General features: G+C 42.1%; 1 protein-coding gene across 10 annotated transcripts in view; it reads right to left on the minus strand.

The window, feature by feature from the left end:
• Nucleotides 1-26434, minus strand: part of PIKFYVE (phosphoinositide kinase, FYVE-type zinc finger containing) — a 74623-nt gene that overhangs the window by 31236 nt on the left and 16953 nt on the right. For 8 of the 10 annotated variants that reach the window (XR_012044384.1, XR_012044383.1, XR_012044381.1 and 5 more), the window contains exons 7-20: nt 25616-25705; nt 22220-22358; nt 19382-19539; nt 18460-18571; nt 16550-16697; nt 15883-16050; nt 10402-10464; nt 8207-8336; nt 7677-7857; nt 6235-6309; nt 5470-5577; nt 3529-3669; nt 2709-2835; nt 360-1546 (exon numbers count right to left, since the gene is read on the minus strand). Coding sequence is in view for 6 of the 10 variants with exons in the window: in XM_072874724.1 (XP_072730825.1) it covers nt 360-1546; nt 2709-2835; nt 3529-3669; nt 5470-5577; nt 6235-6309; nt 7677-7857; nt 8207-8336; nt 10402-10464; nt 15883-16050; nt 16550-16697; nt 18460-18571; nt 19382-19539; nt 22220-22358; nt 25616-25705 (2827 nt within the window). In the remaining 4 variants the exon portion in view is untranslated. Of the gene's footprint in view, nt 1-359; nt 1547-2708; nt 2836-3528; nt 3670-5469; nt 5578-6234; nt 6310-7676; nt 7858-8206; nt 8337-10401; nt 10465-15871; nt 16051-16549; nt 16698-18459; nt 18572-19381; nt 19540-22219; nt 22359-25615; nt 25706-26434 lie in introns of those variants that run through there. The other 2 variants (XM_072874728.1, XM_072874729.1) reach the window with 2 other exon arrangements.

The following is a 26434-nucleotide window of genomic DNA, read 5'->3' on the forward strand; positions in this document are numbered from 1 at the left end:
TTTCAGAAATCAGTCATGTACAGCTGAGCTGAACAGGCAATATAATACACTGATTCTTGGATGACTTTGTGCATTTCTCAGAAGGTAGAGTATCACAACCTCTTCCCTTCTCAGGGAAATTTTGCAGTCAGTCTCCTGTTCTGCTTTCTTATATCCACAGAGTCCCTGGTTATATTGACTTGTTTAAGTGCCCAGAGCACTGCAATCTAAAATGCAGTTTTGACCCAGTCAAAAAAACAAAAACAAACAAAAAAACCCCCAGCTCTGGTTTAACATTTAATATGAGACACTACACCTTCTGTATTACCAGGAGAAACTGCTGTAACTTGGGTTTTCAGTAACATAGCTTTGAATCTTACCTTATGAGACCATGAGGATTCACTCTGAGCCAGTCCCTTCTCATCCTCTTCAATTCTGCACCCAGTTTTTCCAGTAGGGACACCAGACACATCCTTACTTTGGGTAAAGGGATCTGTGCTTTTCTGTAGTATCCTCCCTCCCCTGGCCCGATAGTCAGCCAGCATTCTGGCTAAGCTCTGGCTATCCCCTAGATGTTCTGCTATTCTAGTATTAACCAACTCATGAGAAGGTAAGATTTGGATAGCCTTGGCTTGGATACTCCCATTCATCCCTTGTAGTCCAGAGAGATCCCGCAATAATTGCCTCTTCCTTCTGCTCTCCAACTCTTTGTGTTCCTTATTGAGGAGAGGAGACCAATAAACTTGCTCAGGGAAGTATTCCCGGGCTGGGCACCTCATGCCTTTTTCAGTCAAAAGAAATGGTTCACGGAACATCATTACAGGAGAAATACAGAGAATGACATCCTTCAACTCCTGCTTAAATGCTGCAGAGTAAGTCTTCAGACGATCCTCAGAAGAAGTTACCTCCTCCGTGACATATAAACCAGTATCATCCTGGAGAGGGTCTCTGAAGACTCTCATCTGACTCTTGGACTCCTGCAGATCGTTAGCCTGTTGAAGAGGCTCTAGTGTCTGGCTATCCAGAGTGACCAAGTGCTGATCCATGCCATGGAGGGGCAGCAGGGATGTTTCAGGTATTGCAGGAGGTACAGAGTTAAACACTGGAAATGGTGACTCCACTTTGTGGTGCTCTTGCTGTTTTGAGGACGCCATTTCCAGTTGACTGTTCTCTTGGTCACCTCTCTCAAATAAACCTCTTTGTTCAAGCAAGCTGACCTCATCAGAGGACACTGACTCAGAGATTACAGGCAGCTTTTCAGAGGATAGTTCAATGTCTCTGACTGCTGTGCTGAAATCCTCGCCATTGAAGAGGTTCTGTTGTTCATTTTCATCTCCTGGCTCCTCAATAAGGGAGTGAAAGGAGGTGTTTTTGGTCAGAGTAGGGGGCATGGCAAACTCATCCATAAGGAAAGAGATTTCCAGCTGGGAATGATAAGCTACACAGACCATGAAGATCAGGATCTCCTTCACACGGGCCAGCTCATACTCTGCAGCACCACACAACTTGATAGTGCAACCCAGGTGCTGGGGACACCCTTCAAAGAACATCAGGGTTTTTGTCTGATCTAGAAGAAAAAAAAAAAAAAAAAACCACACACAACAACAAAACATAGGAGTTAGGATGACAACTACAGTCAACCTGCTCTTAGGTATCTCACACACTGAAGAGACTGTAACAGAGACTGAGAGCAAGTAACATTGGTAATACAATCCAGCTGCAGAAATTCACATCACTGTACTGAAATAACTTATTTTTGCAAGCAAAACAAGCCTTTGCTGTAAAACTTCTCCTGTTTTGTAAAACAAGTCATCAAACTCCAAGTGAAGGCCACATGGAACACGTTGGCCTAAACAGCGTATTCTAAGGTGTCTGTAGACACTGCAGCAGTGAAGCAAAAGAACCGCTATCCTCCCAGGCACATTTGCTCAGCCTTACAAGTCAAAGGCCTACAACATTTTGAGTGCAATTTAAAGGCTGGAAGGAGGCATGCGGAAGTGGAAGAGATGCAAAGACTGCATCTCCACAAAGATTTGCATCAACAGCATTTATGTGTGCCAGCACCACTGGTAACCTGTCGAGCAGCATTTCTTCCTTCTTCCTTTGCAGACTTCCACTGCCTAAAGGGTGCTACAGAGAAAAAGGAACCTGATTTCTCCAAGGCGCACAATGACTAGACAAGGGGCAGTGTGCAGAAATTGCTACAAGGGAAATTTTGATTGGATATGTTAAGGTTGGACCAGATGATCTTTCAAGGTCCCTTCCAACCCAGGCTGTTCTATGATTCTCTGTTTCTATGTAGAAAAATTCTTTATGCTGAGGATGGTTAAGCAACTGAACAGGTGCCCAAACAGGCTATAAAATCTCCATTCTGCAATATTTTCAACAGTTGGCTGACAAAGCCCTGAGAAATCTGATCCTGCATTGAAATTAATCCTTCCTGTTTTGAACAGGAAGTTGAACTAGACAAACTCCAGGGTGGTGGGAAAAGAAAAAACAGTTTGGAAGGAAGAAGCCAGCCTAATTAACATGTCTCATCTTAGTAAGATCATGCTTTTGTGTCCACAGCCAGTTCACTGTAGTTCCAAGATGTAACACAAGTAAAGAAAAATGAGTAGGAGGGATAATACTTGATCACACAAGGCACCCAACAGTTCAGATCTAGTTAAGAGGAGCAAAGCATTTATCCTTTCACACATACAAGCTAAGACACATCAAGCTTTACTCACCATTGGGCAACTGAAAAACTTGCATATAAAATTTATGACAGGTTCCTAAACGTGGTTTGGTCAACAGTTGATCCATTGACATCACTAAGTCTCCCTGGGTCATTCGACTTACCCGGTCTAACACTTGCTGTAAAAATGGAAAGAACAGTAAGATTCTACAGTGCAAAGAGGACATTAGCATCCTTAGCTTGCTCTTAAAAAAAAAAAAAAACCACCAAAACGCCAGCGTGATCCAGGAAACGCCTCACTGAGACGCAAACTCTGGGTTAAACCCAGTCACACAAACACAAGCCCACAAAATACTAGAATCTTAGAAAAGCAGTTAGGTAAATATTTCTGGTAAGAGGTAAGATTGTGCCCTTCCTTGGAGATATCTGATCTGTTCAAGTGAAAAAAGTTCCAGGAGGTATGGTGCAGTCAGCACAGTGCTGGCTATCAGGAGCTCAGCCAGCTCTCACAGCCACTCTCTGTTTGGCTGTCTGTACCCTGCCTCACAGGGACAGAGAGGCTCTCTGGGGATCACTGAGAACCCATGCAGGACTTGCTACAAATAGGTGTGAGAGTTAACTACAACCAAGCCAGGGTACAAGGACCTACCAAGCAAGGACACAGCAGAGTAGCTGTGAAGAGCTGAGGAAAAGTTACTCTCTAGGTTTGCCTGTCTTGCCTTCTTGGAAGAGAAGTACCATTAAAAGAGAGCCCAGGTTTGATTAAAGGAGAAAATAAGACCACTCTCTGCTTTCTCCAGGGAGCTTGCTACAAAGAGAAATTACAGAGATCCACCACAAGGCCCAGTCTGACTCTGACAGGAAATGCTCACCGGCTTGACATTGATGACCAGAGTGATACCATGCTCTAAGAGCATGTCCTGGGCAATTCGGGACACAGTCTTCTCAACAAGGACCAAATTAGGCCTCACATCAACTATCCGCTGTACGTAGTTCTTCAAGAACTCTCTTTCCTGCAGATAGGAACAGAGTATGGCAGTTAACTACTGCAAACCCATCTGAAAAAAAAAACACTTAAGTGCTTAATATTACTTTCTCTCTCATTTATATACTGACCTTTCCTATAAAACAGGGAAAGCAGCTATCCAGAAAGCACCATCAGTTACCCATTGTGCACGTCCCCACCCCCACAGCACAACACCTAGTTTATCAGTCATATGCACTAATTGCACATGAGGATATAGTCCAATGACAGTCTGAAGTAAGAGACTTGCAGCAGAATCCAAACACATGTTATATGCACCTTACATGGAAAAAGGCTTTATGTTCAACAGGTGCTAGAATTAGAGCATCCTAAACCAAAGCTGTTTGCAATATTATGTTCTCCACCTTCAGATACACGCTAATATTGAGTGCTGGCACTCAGAGACACTTCCATTCACAAAGAGTATGCCAGTCTGTACACAGAGCCTCAGTCCCTAAATCTGTACGTGGGGACAGTGCTTCTGGACTAGGATCCCAAATGCTGTGCACTGCAAAATTGCTCTTCTAACCATGCCCACCTTCTGGCTTCATCCCACTATCCTCCCCACACTTTTATTACCATGCACAGAAAGAGAAAGCAGGGCTGCAACTTTATCATAACTAAAGGCCTACACTGCTAGAGGGACGATACAGCTTCCCAAGCCAGGTATTCTCAATTGTGTTACTGCAGCTCACATCAGTCAGGTTTTAAGAGTTCTGTGCAAGAGAAAGATACCACAAAAGCAGTTTGCCAGCTCCTCAGAGCACAAACATTCATGTTAGTGTAGCAAAGATAAAGCTTTTGCTAGAAAGAAGCTAACCTTTTCAACTGAACTAGTATTTCTGTAGTATTTTCTGTCCTATAGGACTTTAATGCAGATACACAAATAGTTATGATCATGTTCTGAAGCAGACACTGAAATAATCAGAGACCAATATTTAGGAAGATACTCCTACTCCATTCAGAGAAAGGATAGGTCTCAGTTTAAGCTTCTACTAGAAAACCAACTCACTAGGCAGAGACAAGTTTTATTGCTAAAGCTTTCATACCTGTAAACCTGTCTATTAATCACCAAACAGAGGCGGTCTTGGCATGCATGCCAAGGAAATAGTCAAATACAGAAACAAACATTATGGCCCAAGCTCAGTAGGGCGCCAAATACCCTTGTTACAAGTATTCTGGCAAACACCTGAAGACCAATTCTCAGACAGGAATGCAGTGTGTTAAAGAAAAGGCCTATCCAATTCAATGTTTTCATACTTAAGGCACCTCCCTGCTCACAGGGGCAGGGCACCTGTTCCCAAGTGACATTTTGTAGTTCGTCACTTCATTAGGTTGGTTGTTGTCCCATTTTTTCAAGCCTGACAAGAAATAACATGGGTGCAACCTAACCCTCACCTACACTAACTTTTGTAATATTTCTTCATGCACCTAAACCATATCTAGCTCTGACCTTCTGAACCATAAGTTCCTTATATGGTGTATCATTAAAAACAAAATGTGTTTTCTAAAATGCTGCATTTAATCATGAGGATCGTAAGATCACTCTCAGTACCTGTAACTTGATGACAAAAACCCTCAGCACAAGACTACAAGTTTGTACTGTATTTACTGCAGCAGTTTTCTTAGCTAGCTGCTAGAAGAAGAAATTTTCCTCTTTCCTATGCAATCCCACTCACTCAACTCCACCTTACACACTGAAAAAAAACACAGATGTGCACTGATCATAATTTTGTTTGAATTACTAGACCTCAGACAATTTTAACCAAGAACAAAAGCATACTCTCACCTGAAGTACTATAGGGTCTATGCAGGTAAATTTTGTTTCTTCTCGATAGAGGTACTCAATTGAGCACTTCAGCAGAAGAATTTTGGGATTTTTTAAGCAAGAGTTCATCTAAAAGACACAAAAATAGATAAAAAAATACAAACACCTGGAAGGGGAAGAGTACACAAGAAAAAAAGACAGACTTCCCATGATTTATTTCCACACCCCCCCCGAAGCGTCTCAGCTATCCCCCCTGCAGACCCAACTACACATTCTTCCTTCTTATGAAGATGTTACAACAACTGGGTGTAACTTCACAGCTACTGTCCAGTAAGAGTGCAATGCTAGAGGTTTCTACAGTCACCCCCAAGAACCCCGAAGTCTTGATACACTTTGGAGCCTCCATCCAGATCATTTCTATCTTTACCTTCTGCTTTATTTAAAGGCTCACTTTACTACATTGTCATAAGTCAGAACCACAAATGCCTTTTTCTGGCTAAAACTTGGGGTAATTATTAGATGCCTTCTGGGGTGGTAGGGGTGGAAAGGATGCTTTTCTATACATGCATGAAGAAAGCTTCCCTCCTTAGAATCTCTGGGCTAAAAGAAAACAGCTTGGAAAAGAAATGCTTTAAAAGCCATTCTTGTTTAGGGTCTCAAACTACAGAGAGCTCGCAAACCTCCTGAGTGGGAAGAGATGCTTCATGACACAAAGAGGAAATCACAGCACACTTGTTTCCGCAGCATGCACTACAGCCAGCACTTGATTAATCAAGCCCATGTTACCTTTTTGTGTGCAACATTCTTAGTGCAAACAAATCCATTCACCACCATGGAGTCAAATTTCTTTCCACCAGGGATCTAATAAAGCAAAGAACATTTTTAGAACTGTCATACACTCCCATAACTTCTAATGCAGTAAACCTAATACATAGAATACCTATTGTAGCTGATGTGCAAGCTTCAGCTACACCCTCAATTATCAGATGAAAGATCAGACACAGTCATGCTGGACACACAACTCTTTAAAGTCTGGCAAACTAAGAACAACATGAAAACAAGTACTAAGTTCCAGGATCTCTATGCCCCTCCCAACAGATGCATATTTGTTAAAACAGGTACACTTTGGAAGATAATAAGGGAACCTAACTTCTATAGGCCATGGGGAGCATATACCTTTGTACATGCCACTTCCACTAACAACTAAGAAGTTGTAAGGAAAGGAAAGAAGGAAAAAAAGAAAAAAAAAAACAAAAACAACAGAAAAAAAAGAGAGAAAACCAAACAAACCTCTACCTACTATTTGAACACATCAAACACTTGACTGGTGTGCCTACAGCCATGACCAATCACAGGAGTAATAAACAACATGAAACAGGTTTCGGAATAGCATGTTTCAGAGGACATTTCTGTTACCAGCATGTGAAAACAGCAGACAGCTACAAAGAGCTTTCACCTCTGAACATCTGCTCTTTGAACTGGAGTTTCAGAAGGGGCAGCAACAAGTGAGGCTGACTGAAGAGATGCCACAGAGCTACCGCCAGAACCATAAGGCTCTCCTCATACCTTACATGGCTTCCAAACAAAAGAGGCCTCCTGAGGTGAATTTTGCCAAAGAAAAATAAGCCCAAACCTTTGATCTTCAGTCACACTAGCTCCTTGGATGTTAGTTTCACATCAGCCTCTCAGAAGAAACTCTGCATGCCACAACTCCAGCCTTACAGTTCGACAATGTCAACACTGGGCCATCTGGCAGAACTGGATGCACCATCCCATAGCAATTAAGTTTTCCTCTTGAAGAAAGTCGTTGTACTTGGCATGGGAGGAGTTTAATCCTCCATAATGGATAGTTATAGGGCAATAGATTGCTACACAGAGTCCTGCAAGCTACTTATCCAGCATTCAGTACATCTCCAATCCAAGCACAAAACAAAGCAGAAACCAAAAAAGGAAGCAAGTCATTACAGAGGTGTTGCTCTTTGCTACCTTCTGCAGCCTACAGCCTGAAAGAGGAGGTCAGCTGCAGGGCATTAAAGCACCTTTCACAGGATGCAAAGTTCCTTCTGTGCAACTTTTTCCTAGAACCCCACCTTATCCAAAGGCCATGGTGGTCAATTACACCACTGAACACACTGGGGGCAGTGGGAAGGGGACTCTTCTCTTCAAAGAAGAGGTGCTGCCAGCAGCTGCATCCTTTTGTTTCCCTCCATCCACTGTTGGAAACTTACTTTTTTGATGTGGACAAACTGGCGGATATCCATGTCATCATCTCTGTTCTTGACATCAGGCCGTACAGTTTGAACTACCTGGCAGACCACAGGTACAATGATATCCCTCCAGGACAGCGACAGGGACTCATTGTACAGAAGCTGCTGAAGTAGTGCCATCATGTGGTTGTGATTAGCAGACCTGTAAAAAAGGCAAAACAAATAGATTTCTCATGAGAAAGATACAGAGCAGTGATTAGTTGAAGTCACATTTCAGAAGCAAATTTCTTAACATTTACAGTGCAGGAAGTCCTCTGAAGGAACAGCTGCCTAGAACACTCTACAGTCAACTCTGGTCCTGTACTACAATATATAAAAATCACAGGGAAAAAAGCAATTGAAATATACTGTAAAAATGCTGTTTTCTTAATGCAAATTAGTTCCTTGTATCATCCACTGTAGAACAAGTCCCACTGAAAGTTGGTGGAATAGAGGGGCTTCAGGAATTGTTACTCAAGATACACAAATTCCTTTTTCTACATGTTTCTTACAGCAGCCTTTCCATGGCTTGTTTCTCCCCATTCTCTTCTCTCAGCAGATCCAGATTGCTGTGGTGCCAGCCTAGGGGCGTGAAAAAGAGTTCTTTGGACTTCTCCTCCACCCTCCTGTTGAATAATGACTCTGCAAGAGACGAACCAACCTTGTTAATATAACGTCATAGTTGAATGCCTGTGTCTTTCTGAAAGGCTACTTTAAAAAGGAAAGCATTTACTAAGACATAAGTCTAAGCCTCTTGAAATACTGAGTTTGAGCCAGACGTCATGGTAACATGATGCAGCAAACAGTATTGAGTATAACAGTGGTGAGTGTACAAAGGAAAAGTGAGCTACTAGAATTCTTGTACTGCCAGTACAGAGCAGACTGTTTTCTCTTCTGGAATTGAACTGTTACCAAGTTTATTAAGACAAATAAAAAAAATCTTATATCCTAGTTTTGTCTATAAATAAGCAGCAAATTCCAAATATCACATATATTCATAATACATAATCATAATGCCTTTTAGACTTAGAACATTGGTCAAAGGCACTAATTTGATCCACAAAAAGCTGCTGCTTTGGAGACATCTACATATAAGTGGCATTAAAAAAATCTAGTTATTTCATTCAGGCTGCAGCACAAGTATCAAAAATATCTTGGTAAAGGCCTTGTTTAGTGCATCTCCCAAGCGTATTTTAAAGAAATGCTGTGCTATCAATTCATGTTAGACTTTTGAACCTTTATGTGGCTTGCAGCCCTGATGCCACACACCACTTCTTTGCTGCTCAGGTGCAGAGGGAGCTGCCAGCAGGCTAGTTCATCTAGCTTATGTCACAGTATTTAATACTACAGAATTCTCAAGGATCTTCTGTCAAGAAAGTGCCACAAGCTTTTCAAAAGATCTCAGCACATCTTCTCACCTCCATCCACCTAACCACCATATGCACAGGTATCTCCACTACAATAAACAAGATGCCAATGAAGGCTGTATCCACTTGAATACAATTTAAATCCTAAATGTCAGCATGAACTACAGCCATGTCTGGTTTTGGAAACAGAAAGCATGTTTCAACAGTATAAAGAGTCCTCACTTGGAGGGGGCCTGCCGTTTTCAATCACTATATTGTGTAGTAATTCCTTAGAACTGTTCTCTGTTTTGCAGTACCAAGATTAGAGGTTATTTCAGTACAGTTTTCTGTGCTTTGAAAGAGTTACTATGATATTTCCCACACAACTATTATGATATTAGAGAGTGAAGTTATAAACTTCCCCATTCTCATAATGGCTGACTATATTATAAGTCATTTATGCTAATAGTGTATAAATTTTCATCAGCAAGCACGTAAGCCTTCAGAGTTCAAGCTTAAAACTCCTCAGAGTGCATTATACAACTGCAAAGTCCTTATACAATAGTAATCTCAGCAGGACTACTGAAAAAAGACTCTTTAAAAACAACAGTTAACTTCTTCCAGATGCTCTATACCCAAAATTAGCTGTGTAGAGGATAAACAGAAGTTACATTGTTTTTTCCCCTTTCCTTTCCCCTGCAAAAGCTCAGTTAAAAACTAAGCATCAGTTTAATCAAAGACTTTATTTTTCTGGCTGCACAGACATTGGGGTTTCCTCCTTATTTCCTCCTCTTACAAGATCACCAAAATCAATAGCATTAACTGGGAGAAAAAAAAAGTCCGCAAGTGCACCTGGCCATGATATTGGAAGGCACATGGGTTTTAAAACTCGCAACTGCATCCAATGGCCTTTCATTTCAGAAGCAGTGGTGGTGGTGATGATAGGAAACCCAGAAAGATTTAAGAGATGAAGCTTTAAGCTACTCTGTAGAAGCAGTGCAATTAATCATATCACATCTTCATTTGCTTGCACAGAAAGTTAAAATCAGTGTCTGTTACATAAGTTTGTGGGTGGGGAAGTTGTGAACAGACCTGCCACTTACACTTATTTAAAAAAAAAAAAAAAGCTTTTCTTTGAGTGCTTTTGAATGAAGAAATCTGAGAAGTGAAAGAAATTTAAGCTTGAAAGTGCATTCAGAAAAGTTAGAGTATAGTTTATATATCAGTTTTGCCATAAATAAGTTCAGCTTTACTGTCAAGTAAATATTTCTAAAGGGTCAATGCCCTATTAAAGGAGTATTGAGGAGTTTTCATCATTATATTAAAATGGCACAACAGCAACATTTGAAGTTTCTCCTTACCTTTAATAAAAGCATCACTTATAGAGAACATCTGCTGCCCTCCGTTTTCGGGATTCAAGTACTCTGAAAGAAGAGAGAAGAGGGAGATAGGCGGAGACAAAAAAAAATGACAGGTTACACTGGTGTGCCCATATAATTACAATGTACACGCCCACACCAGAAGAAGCAGCATTACTCATCTAAGTGTTTAGTCACCAATTTAGCAACAGCTTGATGAGTGGTCAAGACAAGAATATCCTCTCATTCTTGTTCTATCAAAAAGTTCTAAGACAACAAGAAAATACTACTTATTACTGTGAAGAAACAAAACCAAGTAGACACAAGCAAAGACTGAACTAGGAGTTAAGAGTTTGCTTTTTCAATTGACCCACACCACACTTCTCTAGATCTCAATACAAATGTGTTAAGCTGCGAGCAGACACCATGGGAATGTCCAGACAGGGAACAGCCTCCTCAATCTGGTCTAAAAATGCAGCTTCAGAAGCCATTTTGCTCTCACTCTCCAATGAAGTATCTCAGACTAAGGGAGAGACCAGCCATAAGATTTATCTTACACAGTGAAGGAAACAAAAGACAGCCTGCCTTTCAAGAGCCAGGAAGTCTAACATCTAAAACAGTTTAAAGTGTTTTGAGGAATCCGTGCTGACAGAGGTGGACTCCCAGCAACAAAGGAAAGCAAGAGTTATGTATCACTTTACATATGATGAAGCTCCATCTACTACACTTGGTTATCTTGCTAAACCTTGATCTTCATGCAGGCTGGCTGGCTACAAAAAGCTTGTTTGCTCCGGAGGCCGTTAGCTTGTTGTGCCTTTAGCTGGTTCCTTGCTTCTACAAGAAGTACAGTGGGAAATCAAGAGCAATAGCCCAATTGCTTATACAGCGTGATGATCCAAAGTCCAAAGATAACTCTTCATCACCTTTCCTGAGAATGGTCCAGACCTACTGCCACAAACAAAACGCAAAGCCAGGCAGCTTTCAGACACCAACAGAAAGCAACAGAAAGTTGACAGGACACAAGCAAACACAAGTCTCTGAACAGCGGCACTCAAGAGACCCCTTCTTACATGCCACCAGTTTAAAAATCTGAGCTTGTCTGCAGTTGCCCAGTTTGCAAACAGATATTCAATAGACGATGAATGCACCAAAGAGAAGTTGCAAGCCTCCCTTACAGCTTGATAGTTATTTGTAGATTCCTTTCATCTCTTGCTTAGATGAAGAGTTTAGCATTACAAGCAACCTACTACTTGATAAAAGCTGGCTCACCCTCAGCATTCATTCATCCACAGCCTACCTAGAGAAAGTCACGTTATGCTGTACCTACACATGAGCATGTATACTGGCACCTCCATCCCTCTCCACCTTGCAACAGCCTCAGGGCAGCAGCTCTTACTGTGAACACACTCAAATTAGGTCTGACACATATCCCTGACTGGCATGGCCACAGCAGGAGTTAACCCCAGCTGAAACCTAATCTTAGTTATGCTCTGGATGAAGACACGGGTGGCACCTCCAAACCAGGAACACTTCGATACAGCTTCACCTCCTATAACTTTGCTTCCAGTTGTGCCCCAGGGGAAGTTCCTGATAAGGTAAGATACCATACCTCTTCCTAGACTGGACAGATAACACACTCATAGGTGTGAGTTTGAGATTGTGAGAGTGGCTAACATGTCTGCAAGCAGTTAGCTATCAAGAGACTATCTTACAAGCTCCCCTGAACACCTTCACCAAAACGAAACAACAAAAATAGAACCAAAAAACCCCACCCCAGAACATACACATTCTTAGGTCTGATATTCAAGGGCATCATTGGAAGCAAATACCACAATGCACACAGAAATTCACAGGTCTCCAATGGAAACCAGCAGGTACAGATTTTATACACCTTACATATTGCTCAGGTTAAACATCAAAACAGACTGGCCAGCAACCACAGCTTTTCCTCTAGATACACAAACAAGAATGCATGCATCCACAGATATCCACTGAAAACTTCTTTTGAAAAGGTGCACCAAAAGGGCTCCTGGCAACAGCACGCTAAGCCTTGGCAAGCAATGGTGATAAGAAACTGTGTCATGGTTACTCAGACTCTCTTCTCTTTCCCCCTCCTAACTAGATGCAGGCATCAAAAACTAACTACCCAAAATACCTGCTACCAGGATCAAGGATATTTGCCTGCAAGGACATTTAGAAAATAAAGTTTCCCATATTGATAACTGTATCTTTAAGAACAGCAACTAAAGTCCACATTTAAAATAAGTAACTTAATCTCTTCCCCCAATTTAAATGCAGAAAGCAATCTTACTTTGTTTTCTGTTTTGATATGCACTATAAAGTACCATTGTCTTTAGGCAGATGATACTATAAATGAGTCACTATACTCATGTGTAAGATACTACAAGCCAGCTAACTTGGAGTCACTAGAATTTCATGGAAACACATCAGACATTAGTCAGCCTATAACATCACAAGAAGTCCTGCCATTAGACTCGGACTATATACAAACCACTCCATTCTAAAACACAGCTGGTACATCACAGGCCATTGCTTCAAAGCAGCTGACCTCTTTGACTGGTGGAAATTGCATATCCCTTAATCATTTGAAGAAACCCACCAACCGCTTAGATCAAAGTTGACGTGCACTTCTAGCACTGATGTTTTGTCCTGTCAGTCCTCCCCCAATGACTGTAATTTACACAGTTGTGAAGCAATTGAGTTACTAGCCTAAAAAGGTGGGTGTAATCTTCAGGTTTACTTCATTATTTCAAAGAAAATTAAGTCACTGCCATCCAGTTTAAGGACAAAAGACAATTCCAATTAAATCAAGCCAAATTACACATGTCCCTAATGGTCATAGGGAAGTTACTGACCCCTGAAAGCAGCAAACACACTATGTCGCTGATTGACTACAGTACTCTGTTCTTAAAATAACCATGTCCCATTTTACATAGAAGCTTAACTATCTAGTCTTGGCTGTCTAATCACGTGATACTCTGTAACATCCTGGATGGCATCTTTTGTTGAATATAGCCAGGACAAATCAGGAACACAAGAGGAAAGTCTTTGCACTCCAACTTTAATATTTCCAGAAGAAAGTTTTAGAAGTCATCCATTTCACTAGTCTAGGCACTGCAGAATGTACTGTAGGGTTTCATCCCACTTAATTTTTGAAGGCCTTGAATAACAAACATCTAAGTACCTATGAAATTTCAGTCTCCCTATTGCCAAGGAGTGTTTCTTGCTATTCAAGACGTTGTCATTCATTTTAACTTGTTGCTCTCTGGCGAGGTCTCCCCTCTAGAGACTCTCATGCCAGGAATCCAAAAAAAGATGTACAGTAAGTCCTCTGTATTTGCAGAGGATACAGATTTTTCAAAAAACTGCAGGATACCACCTGCCTCTCCACAGTGCATTTTAATGACTCACACCTCCACGCTATCCCAGTTCTGGGCACATTACTGATACTTTCCCCTCAACAGAAATCCATTCTCTTCAAAGAAATTGTTCACAGTTTTCTACTATGAATTACACTCCTACAGAATAACCTGGTTAAGAGACCACACATTTCAGGAACAGATAACAAATACCAGCTAGCAGAGATTCACCAAAGATAGCAGAGTGCTGCCAACATATATAATTCAAGGGCAGAAGTCTCTCTCCTTTCAGTCCCCTCACCACTTGCCTTTTCTGCTGATCTTCTCTGAGCTCTCCATCATCAAAATCTTTCTCACAAGAGCTTCAGTTCTGGCTACGAGAAGCCTTGATTTGGTCAACAGTTTCCGAGAGAGGTAGGCTCTCTTACGTTTCCCCTTCATCATGTACTGCTTTTTGTATGAGGAGATAAAGACTGAGACACGTCTGAAACCAGGACTATCACTCTACAAGTCTTTTAACACTGGCCAGAGCCAAACTGACTACTGCCTGCTTTACTGCCAACACACACTGATAAAGGTAAACCTGCTGCAGCTGTAAATTCATAGGATACTGCAGCACACCTGGGCCTGTTTCAAGCTCACTTAATCCAGCATCCCTCTCTCCTAAAAGGAATTCATTGATATATTCTCCCTCTCTACATCTTTCCTTCCCTTCAGATGCATTAGCTCTTCATTTGATTAGGGCACGAGCTGGAAATAAGTTGAAAGGAACCAACAATGAGCTGGTGTCAGTATCACTGACAACCCATCCCTACTGTTGAGTCATCTGACATCAACTCAAATTTCAAACCTGCTCTGCTCCTCTCTTTGGGGGAAAAAATAAGCAGTTAGATTTCCCTTCTTCTAGACATATTTTTAGCAAATAACAAAAGGTTACTACAATAGGCACTGATAAATGCCCCCTCTAATTTGCCTCACTCTCTCTCCCATGTCTAACATACTTTGAAAGTCAGCTGTGACCAGTTCTCCTCCCTCACTCTCTTCAGTGACCATTTCACAGTTTCAGAAAATGCAATCTGTATGCAAGCATAAGGTAAGTCTTGCATTCTGATTCACAACAACAGAAGAGATCCATTAAACTTTATAGAAGGAAGAATTCACTATAAGGAGTTCAAGTTATTTAACACTGAATCGTCTTTTAAAGTTGGAAATACTGAAGGGGTGCAGTGAAACAATAATTAAGAATAAGAAACTCCTTAGAAGTAGCCAAAGATAGAAGTCTACAAAGCTGATGTAACTTTAGGTAAGGAAGCAGAGCAAAGACATCAATTGCTACCCAGCATGTAAAGCAACTAGAATATACTAGACCCGAGCCAGTGGCAAGCCCTGGTTTCAGTCAGCCCTTGTCCAATTTAGAGAATGCAGTTGTCAGCAGGCAGGCACATTATTTTTTCCATAAGGATTTTGCCTTTAATTAAGTCTTTTAATTTAATACCTATTTAGGAGAAAAAACTTTCAGAAGAAATCTTCAACACTGAGTATTTGATCTCTTCCTACTTCGCTTAAGTGGATGTTCTCTTTTGAACGAATATTACATATATGGATTAAGTTAGGCCTTACTGGATATCAGTAAGATTCTTCTGTCAAATGTAAGCTTATTAAGGTACAATTAGAAGTCAGCACAGATCTCTTCCAAGTTAATTTTGTTCATTTGTTGTTTGGGGTTTTTTTTCTTGCTTGCTTTTCCAGTTTAATCTCAAACTGTAGAGACACATATCAAACTGGTTTATGCACAGACTGTTTTTCCACCCCAGTTAGCCAGAAACTGTAAATGTGGATCTGCCCTACTACGTATGGGCAGGAGACTTTGCTTCAACTGCAAAGAGAAAGTCACAGGGGAAGTTACACACTCTGCAGAGAAGGTGTTTCAACAGGTCTACTGAGCCTCCTCAGAGGTGAGCACATCACAACTGCAAGCGAGTGCCAGCTAAATATCATATTTCCCCCTCTGTAAGACAGCTACGAAAGTAGTGTCCAAATAGATCAGTATTATTAGGGCCCAGCTCTCCATCATGTGCAACTCCAGCTGGTGACTACCTCATACCTTTTTGGTCGGCAGGGTGAGGGGGCACATGTGGGTACTTGGAGTGCTTCTTGATATGGAAGTTCACGTTGTCCAGCTCCACGTTCAGGCTGATGGAGGCGGCTGAATCACTGTCCATTGTGGACTGGAAGCTGCTGACTGAAGTGCGCTTGCTAGGGCTGGCAGAGTCTTTTAGTGTTGGGTAAGGGGGAAGATACAGGGAGGAGAAGGGTTCAAACGGGTATCATGAGGGTACCGGAGAGGAGAAAAATTGTCTTTAATACATAAAGACCAGTGTGCAATACTACAGGAATACAGTATTTTCATAGTTCTAATCTTATCTTCATGTGTGCATGCTGACATATTGGGCATTCTTTAGTGCATTACTATAGGGCCCAGATCAAGCAGAAGTCTGCCTGAGAAACCGAAGACAGCAATTTACATGCTTCTCCTCCATTAGAAGTATGAAGCTTTACAGGTTCCACTAAATACAAAATACTGTATCCATCGTAAGAAACAGGAGGACTAGCTAGGTTATAGTTTGCTTAGATCCTTACAGCCCCATGCGTGCACACACAAACACACACACACACACATAAAGCAAGACATGGTTAAACTACTATGTCCTGAAGGACTGGGGATAACAGGGGAGAAGACAGAGTGAGAACAAGACTCAGGTGAAACTCACTGGCTAAGTTATCTTCTCCTTCATCAGCAATCTGCTCTGTGTCACTGTCATCAAACTTGATGTCTTTGAACCAGGATGGCTCAGAGTGCCCCTCTACAGAGTTCACAGAGTCACTGTCTGGAGATGGGGTTTCCGAAAACTCCGTGCTCTAGAAGACAAGGAAGAAAAAAAGGTGTTAAAGTGTAGCTCTGCTGAAATACTAAGCAGCCTTAGAAAGCAGCCTGCTACAAATGCAGATCAGACATTTTAAAAATCAGAGGACACTCTCAGTGGGCTAAGCCGAGTTAGTCATAGAGCCACCCCCCTTGGCATGAAATAGGAACTCTTTGGGACAGGAAACAAGTATTTCTTTACACTTCCCATGTGCTTAGTCTCTGCCTCCTCCCCACCTCCACACAAGTTGTGACTAAGTGGCACTAAAAGACAAGTTTATTCTACTGCACATTTTCTGTCACCGCATCCAGCTAAGCAGTTTTGAATGCTGCCTATCCTCAGCTGAGGTGAGTGATGACCATATCCCTTTGCCCAGAAACCAGCACATGCAGCTTTTGGTGGAGGCTAATTCTAAGTTACTAGAGCAATTCTGTGACTGACCAACGTAGCTCTAAGAGTTTCACTCACAAGTCAGGCTCTAGCTAGGGCTACTGCATCAAAACAAAGCCTGGCTGGAGTGCCAGAGAATGTGGAGAGCATCTAAGCAATTTCTATCAACCATCCTCATGCCTCCAGTCACCTCAAGAGGAAGTTCTCACTATCATTCCTTTGGCTACAGTGAGTGCAGCAAGCAACTGAGTCAACTACACTGTTTCTCCTGACTCTTTGTTCAGGAGAAATGAGATCAGCCAGGGCTTTGAGCTGATGAGAACAAGAATTGCCTTTAAACCTTGAATAACATAAGCCCCTTACAAACAGTTAGAAACAGGGATCCACAAGCACTTGCTAGTTAAGGGCAAGCTTTTACTAGCAAGCTGACACAGTGCAGTTAACTAGCTGAGATGCCAGATGAAGCCCAGAGCAATCTCAATGGAAGACCATGTGACTGTGGCCAAGAGCTCAAATGCACAAGGAAGACAAGATGCTAACGGCTGCAAGCTTTCTGACTGAGGTCCATGGGACAGCTGAGCCATTCTTTATCGTGAGAAGCTGCAGAACATGGAAGACTCTCAACTGAATGCTTTCAGGTAACAGAGATGCTACAGAGATATCTTTTTCCAGTTAAAAAAACCAACCCCATCACTCAGGCCAGTGACTGCTCTTACTCCTCAGCAAGTTTGATTGCAATGAAATACGGTAGGATAGCATCTCTGGTCACTGGTTCCCTGCCTCCCCCTCAGCTAGCCACTCCTATTTGGGAGGCATGACAAAGACCCCCTCCCAGTCTTGCATCATGTGGCTAAGGTACTGAATGCTTTATTACTGCCATCGCTGGAGATCAGAAGAAGGTTACCAATACAATATATAAGATCCAATACTGTATATCTAAAACACCCATTCTTTGGAAGTTTTTAAAGAAGGAATTTTGAAACAGAAGACCACCATTGTGTCTCAGTCACCAGTAATTGCACACAGATTCTAGATTCTGCACATGATAGCACAGCTGCCACAAGCACAGACTGTGCCATGCCAAGGCCTCTGTGGAAGATGTCCACCATGAGAGGCCTAGATTAGTGCTCCACTTTAGGCAGCGCTACGTGTAACAACTCGTCCTCCACATAGGACAGCCCCAAAGCTTTCTGGGAAAACGCAGCTTCCTCAGGCTTTAAACCACTAAGGAAAAAGGCCTGGAGCCCAGTTCTCTGTACAGGAGAGCTGATTTATAAAACATACAACGGCTGCTGAGAACAGGATTAGAAAAGGTTCTACTCAGCTGCCAAACCCAGAAAGAACCACAGCTTTCCTACTCCTTTTACCTGTAACGGTCTGTAGAGAGCATACTCATCTCTGAAGAGCTGATCATGATGACTGACACATTCTAGCCAGCGTCCATCAACCAACGCTTGTCCTATTGCAATAGCTTGGACCCTGGAGGTGTAAGAATAGAGATGGTTTTCTAAGTCTAGTTCTAAACATGCATGGTTTATGGTACAAGCATGCTACAAGAGGAAAGAGTCATTTGCTACGCACTATTTGACTCATCAGTATCCCATTGCCATGTTTAACCAGACGCTATTTTACAATATTTTGAGAGGCAGCAGAGTGTATTGGTTCAAGCATGGAGCTAGATGAAGAGACTGCCAGTACTCTAAACTCAGCTGAGGTGTCCAACAGATGATTAAGACATTGTTTGTGCTCCTCCAATATTGTTAGCTTGAATTATACATACTGAGCCCCTCTGCTGAGTGAGGGCTGTTGCTCTACACTTAAGAACCATCTCAGTTTTATCCCTCTCTTGCATAGTTAAATACACCAGATTCTTTATACTCACTTTACAAGGTTTGCCAGCCCCACCAAAAATTTAGCTATCAAACACTATTAGTGATCTCTGATCCCAGGGGCAGACTTGCCCTTTGGAGTATCAGTGAACATTTTTGGACAGTCTTTGTAATACACTCACTGTTTTCCAACTGTTTGAGTGATACTTGTCCCATAAGCTGCCTCCCACACTGCCTTCCAAACCAGGTAGCTCCCTGTGCCCTGTTGTTTTGGGCCACATAGCGTCAGAACCCTACCTGCTTTGGTAGGCAGTAAAAAAGAGATCTGCATTTTCTTTCTTTCTCATCTCCCTGCAAAGGGGTCTATCTCTGAAGTCCAAGGTACCCTCTATCAGCTAAAACTCACAACCTCCTGTCACAGAGACAGAAGACACCTGCTGTCCTAAAGCATCAGGGTTACCTTGTGGTTATGTGCCCATTTCTGATGAACCAGTTGACCAGCTCTTTTCCTACAATGCAGTTGGGATGTGTCCGCAGCCAGTAGCGATGGTCTTGAAACTCCATCCCACTGTTGTGATGGCAGATTTTCTTCCACAGATCTTTCAGCTGGACTGAGTCCTGGACAGGGAGATGTGCAAGTTACTTACTAGTCTGACCTTAGTACTGGTTTCAAGGACATCAACCTGGGCCCTCAGATGAGCTTCTAGATCAAGAGCCCTCCACAAACTGGCATAAAATCTAAGCCATTCTGCACAACCTATGCGAAGGTGCAAAGAGAAACAGCAAACAGACATGAGATCAGCTCCTTAAAGCCCTCTTTTTATATAAAGTTGAGAACAAGGAAGAAACAAAGTGGGTACCCTCAGAGTTAAGGGGGGTTTTGTTTTTAATGTGGCAAGATTTTGTACTGCCTACAAGATACTTATATCCTCACTACTGCCCTCTTGCACCCTATTCTCAAACTCAGGTGGCGTGTGTAAATATAGAGGACAATGAAAACTCATCCTTTGGAGAGGGTTTTTCTATATAATCTGTGCTCAACCTAGGCTTTGTGAAGCATACTAGTCCATTATATATATAAGCATACAAGCCCAGATATAAAGCAAGTACTTGACACAGCAATGCACACTGCTATGTTCAAGTTCTGGGATACCGTTCCTGATCAAGGATTCCTTTTTTATTGCCCAGTATCAAGCCTTTTTTAGACACTGCTAGCTTTGGCCACTAAGCAAAAAATGTGTGTACCCCTCCCTCAATTAACCATTTTTGAATCTGTGGATCCCTTCCCCTGACCGCTTGGAACACTTCAGCCTATACCTCAAACTTATTTTCGAGCCTGTTAAGCACGTGTGACAACTCTTGTGTAGTCTATGCTCCATCCAAAGTGAGCTATCTCTCTGCACCTGGCCCCTTTTGCTTTTCCATACACACCCTGGCTTGGCACAGCACAATACATTGTTGCAGAGTGGAAACTGAGACCTGGGATTATTTGGAGAGCACAACAGAGCACCCCAAGGGGTGGAGAAGAGACACTGCAGCTCACTTTCTCAAATGACTCACTCACTCTATTTTTGTGTAACAGAGGGGAAAAAAGCTTTAATTAGATTTTAACTGGTTTCAGCTTTCCAGTTAACTGCCAGACCCACATTACTGCACTTTCCCAAGGGCGCCCTGAGATCCAAGAGTCTTGCTCCACTTCTGTTACTGGACTGGCTTTCTGCTTTTATTTCCAGCAGTGTCTGTCCTGGGTATTTTCCTAAAACCAAAGTCAGCAGCTCCCCTTTGGTATCAGGTAGGGAGTCAAATGGATCAGTAACAGAACACATCATAGGATCACAAGATTTGATGCAACTGGCAATTCCACAGTTCAGCTGCCTTGTAGTTTACCCTTAACTCACATGGTGAACGCAGTAAAATGGAGAAACTGGCAGAACACAGCAAATCCTTTCAACTCAAGGATTTTGACCTCTAGTTCACAAAAGTATGTGCTTACCCCAGTGTACGTACATCCTCCTCTAGCTTTTATTTCATGAACAAAGTTCATTAGTCTTCTGAATTGAATATGTTAAGCTTTAAATTAACTCCTGATATAGAGTCAGCTCCACATACTAAGGACATTAAACAAACAGTGGGAATTCACAGAAAATCCTACATTAATTGACACTGCATCTTCTGCACTTACATGAACAGAAGTGATACTACCAATCCTCTTCTCCCCCCAGGAAGGAAACAGACAAAAAATTAAACAATGTGAAGCTGAAGCGCACTGCGACTTGATCATCTTGGTCCAAGTTGTGTTCACAGCATTTTAAATTTCATTTTTCCTGCATTAACATACACGCACGGGGCAGGGTGGTGTAAAGACGTGCCTTAAAAATGTTTCTCCCTCACACGGTTATCCATTTACAGAGCACCGTGGAAAGGAGTTGTGCAACTGAACACGAACTAGACTGTTTCTGCACCCTCAGGAATACTTGTATGAATTTTGCTGACAGCAGGCAAATACCTGACAACACAGAAACTGGCCTTCCTGGTTTTGAATTGGCAATGGGGAGCGATCTTGAATCTTTTAATGTGTGAAAAACACTCCCTTCCCTTCTCTGCATCTTTTTTGCCCCATTTGTTGGAAACACTTCCCCTCCCTCAAAGAAAAGAAACACTGTTTGCTACTGAACATTGTACAGTAATTGCCACATACAACACTTCCTCTGTGGGGAGGGGTTAATAGGATTACACAGAACACTGCTGCACATTGATTTTTCTTTGAACAAGTATGTCACTACAACCTTCTACAAAATGTTATATTTATTCTGCAAACAAGGGGAGGAGCCAAATTATGTCTTGGCCCAATAATCTGTAACAGCTTTAACTCATTCATCATGGTGTAACCATTCTGAAGCAGCCATTTAAAGTTTCTGATTATGTGGCCTATGAAAGGCAAAATCTGAACTTAGACAAATACAGAATCAGTTCATTGCATTACAGCTGCAACAATGATAGGTTTAACCCACAAGGAGCCACCATACACCAACTCCACACTGCGTAACACATTTCCCAAGACTAAAACTGTAAACACCTTTATGCAAACACCACGCTAAACTATGATTTGTTTCAGGAAGATGGAAGTGTCCAAAGCAGCATCAATATTCTCCATCCCTGCACCACCTGGAGGAGGGGTCCAGGTAAGAGTACTCAGACAAGAGCCTTTAAAGGCAGCAAGCTACTCCTGAGGCATGATACAAGAAAGGCAAACTTCATTGCCTTCACAGAGCAAGACAAACAGAAATCTGAAAGGTACCAGAAGGATTTTGCGCTCATCTTCGCTGGCCTCTGCTTTCATATGTGTGCGACTGGCCTGGGGGCTGACAGATGTCTCATAGGCAGGCACCATTGGTGAACCTGACCGATCCAGTGACAGGTTAGTGATGCTGGCTGATCTGTAGTGGAAGAGAGAAGAATTGAAGTATAAGTGTTCATTGTGCAGTGCTTCACCAGAGCAGGCATTGATCTTGTAGCATGCTAAAAAGGAACTTAAGCCTGTGACATTGTTCACTCTCCTCAGTACAGACTTACTGCTTAAAGCTTCTCTCCTGTCAAAGCAGAAGAAAGGACCCCTAGGAAGCAAGTGTATTGCTTTGGAACATCTAAGTTAAACATAAAATTTTGTAAAGCTCTTTGTAGGAAGCAGTTAGAACTAAGTTTAGGCACAGCAATTCATATATGTCTGTATTTGAATAGATTGGGGAAGGGATGGGATGCTGGGTAATTAGAAGCTCCAGTGGTTTGGAGGCAAGACAGATGCCAGCAAGGGCAGCCAACACCAGGATCCCTGTAACAGGGCACCAAGATTCCCCCTCTCATTGACCCATTTAAAATTCCTTCTCCTCAGCTCTCTGAAATATATGGCTGACAGTTTGCAGAGTCTGGAAGGTTGACCATCTGTTCCCTGGGGTGGCTAAACTGCTGGAGGTCACTCCAGCTTGGCAATTTCCCTTGTACTGTGATATGGAGCATCCACCTGATCTCAACCCAGCTGTTAGGAAATCTTGGCTATGCACTCCAGTACAAACACACCATTTTGCAATAATCATTGCAAAGCTAGAAATGCAAATACAAGTTCCAGATACCCTCTGCTCCAATATCCCACAACTAGACTAAGCCTCTGAATAACCAGAGTGCAACTTCTCATCACACAGCAGCAAAAAGCATGCAGTGTAAGCTATTCATGCTAACAGCACTCTAAGAAGTAAGGATGGAAAACGCTTCTGCATACAGCAACAGGGAAGTTCAAAATGCCAATGCTGAACTGACTCAAGAGGCTTGTAGCAGTCTCAGTGATGAGAACTATTGCCAGCCTCTAGTCTTTGGAATGAAACTCAGATAACTTCACAGAGCTTGCTAAGTGGCTAACAGACACTCTAATTATTCCCAAGAATTCTCAATGGATGATGTAGCTGAGCCCAGGCACTAAATAGCAATGCCACCCTCTTTCAGCTTTTGTACTGCAAGGAAGTAGGCACTGAAAGTATGATAGTCTCAAAATCACTGCTTTTTCCTCCTCTGTCTCTTGAGGAAGAATATAGGGCTGATAAAGGGTTTTAGTTAGGTCCTTTTAGTCATTTATGCAGAATCAAAGGAAACTATATTGGCACTACATCCATATACATCTAAGGGTGATAAGCAAAAACTTTCTGCCATAGTCAGGCATTCAAGGCAGGCTAAAACTCTGCCAGTCTTCTACTGTTCAGATGCTCTCAAGTTAAAGTTAGAACTGGCAGAGTTATGCAGCTTAACAGAAAGCATTCTTATGTAGAAGATGAGACTGACATGAAAGTCCATCGTTAAGCACTCCTCCCAGTTGTTTTGCAACAGCTGCTTTAACTGTGCCACCTACCTGTAAGCAGCAGGGATTTTTAATTTGTGTAGAAGGCATTAAGCAAGAGTTAGAACAGTCAGATTTCATATCTGTGTCTTTATGATCACCAGTTACATCTGGGACTTTATTGTATTTATCTTTTCTAAGCACAGAGGGGGAGATTTTGCAATGAAAATACCTATCCTTTAGAAGGACCTGCAAAGGAGAAGTTCGAATCCCTCCGCTTGCAACATTTGACTGTTGTGCTGTTTTTTCCCCGTAAATAATCAGTGTGAGAAAAAAAAACCACACATATCCTCCACACACAGGGAAAACAAATAATACTAAGTAACTTCTGCTACCTGCATCTAAATGCACTCAGCCTGCACCTTTTTTGCTTCATCTCATGTAGAAAGAGGCATTGTCAAGCTTGCCTCAAAGAAACATCTACAGCTGCTTTGAGAAGATCTAAAGGCTAGCATTGCTTAGCCCAAAGCCAATAGCTTTGTTTCCACAGGTTCCGAATTTTGACAGAGATAGGTTATACCTCATCGTTACTTCTCAAATTTGAGTCCAGACAGGTAAGTACTATGGTGAGGCCATGAATAGCCAGAGAGTTAAAATTTTACTTGAATGAGCAGTTTGGACCTGCCAGGTCCAGCTTGGAACCCTCCTACTACTGCATGTGTGAGCAAACAGCAAAGGCCTTTTAAAATAGACAACATCAATTCAAACAGCAAGCAGGAGAGCATCCTCAAGGTTTCAGATATTTCTTGACGTCACTGCAGTTATTTAGCATTGAACTTTTAACACTGGACTCCTTGCCATGTTTGCCCAGAATTGATTTTTGATACTAGTTTATTCAGCAGTATTTTACTCCCCCTAGGTGAGATCTTTGGTTCTCAGCTGTACAGTCAGTGTGCATCTCCTCCTAACTGTCCCCATCACACAGAAGATAAAGACTCCAAGCAGTCCGTTCCCTGAAAGGCACACCCAGCATCCTTCTCAGCCGAGTTCCCTAGTCTTCGCTGGTCCTGCCAGATGCCTCCAAATTGCTAAACATTCTGCATTCCTGTAACACCAATGCAAAGAAGTCTCTGAATATCTCCTGACTCCAACACTGAAATTTGGATTATCTTTGCTCTGTTCCTCATATCCTTGCCTCACCTTTATTTCCCCAATTTAACCATAATGGAAGTATGTAACCAGAACCATAGCAGAAGCACTGTGAAGTGGAAATTACTTGTTCTTCTAATACTGGCCTATTTAGTGGGATTAAGCTCAAGCATTCACAACTTATACTAAAGCTCTCATGAACATTTCCAAGTTCATTCCAGCACTCTTGCATAAAGACCTATGATGGGATTTTCGCCTAAGGAAGCCTAGTAACTTAGTAGTAACAAGATTATACTTAATGGAAGAGCAGAGGGAACACATGGCTGGGGGGGACCACAAAACAAACAAACAAAAACTACACCTCTGCTCCTCCATGACTTCAGTCTTTGCCTCCCATTACAAAGTCGTTATTACTTCCTTTTCTTCAGCTCCCTCAGAACTCCACCTTTCTTAGCCACTTCTTTCCCTTTCTGTCCTCTTCACCACCACCTCTATTTGACTGACTCAGCAGCAAACTGCAGGTCCCACAAAAGTATTACATTTATTAATATGAATATGTACATAAATGGTCTTTCCTTACCATTACATATGGGTAATGGGTGTCCCATTTTAGATATAAAACAGCATGCTCAGTAAAAACAAGCCCCAAAATACAGGCTTTACAGTGAAGACTGTGCTAGGAGTTCATCCAGAACAGAAAATACTCAGATATGATTAGTTTACCTATTCCTAGCTGGTGACTTCCCTGCATCCTCCTGGACAGACCCAAGGCGTGCCGACAGCGTGGTAGTTGAAGAATCTGGGTGAATCAAACTGCAAGGAAAAGAAGCATGTTACAGATATTTGAGATATGCCACATGCAGCAGTGTCAGCACAGCTGGAATTAAAATACAGTTAATGATGATGTTACCTCTCATTCACACCCATGATTGTTAAATCAATGAGGGAAGAGGGAAATCTTTCCTCATTGAGACTGCTCAAGTCTTCCCCCTTCAGACTCAAGTCTTGGACAATACAACCTCTTCCCACTTCTCATATTATCCTGCCTTCCCACCCTCTTCCCCTATATCACTTTCTTACACATCTTCCTTCCTTACAGGCTGCTATTCCGTGCTTTGGAGGTAGAGGCATTGTCCCCATCTCCCCAACACATCATCTTTACAATCCAAGCAATGCTATCTATAGCTATTGCTAGACAGCTTTTCCCAAGATAGCCTGACAACCTTCTGTAATTAACCTCATCACTATCACCTTTGCCTTCCTCTTCCTTCCACCCTAGGAGGAAGGAGAGCAGATGTTCGTACACCATCAATATAAAATTCCTACTGGCAAAACTGTATCAGATGTAAGACACTACACTCCAACTGATACAGCCGTACTGGCTGTGCTCTGGGATGTAGACATGTTACTAGTGTGATAAATGCTCTTCATGAGAAAATGTACAGAATACAACTTTGCCTGAGTAGCTGTACTTGCCCAGAGTACACCACTCCTTCACTTTTAAAGGACACTGCCCTTCAAGTTAGTTAAAGCAGGAGCCCA

Source organism: Ciconia boyciana, chromosome 10 (genome assembly GCF_034638445.1).
Source record: "Ciconia boyciana chromosome 10, ASM3463844v1, whole genome shotgun sequence".
Taxonomy (NCBI): Eukaryota; Metazoa; Chordata; class Aves; order Ciconiiformes; family Ciconiidae; genus Ciconia; species Ciconia boyciana.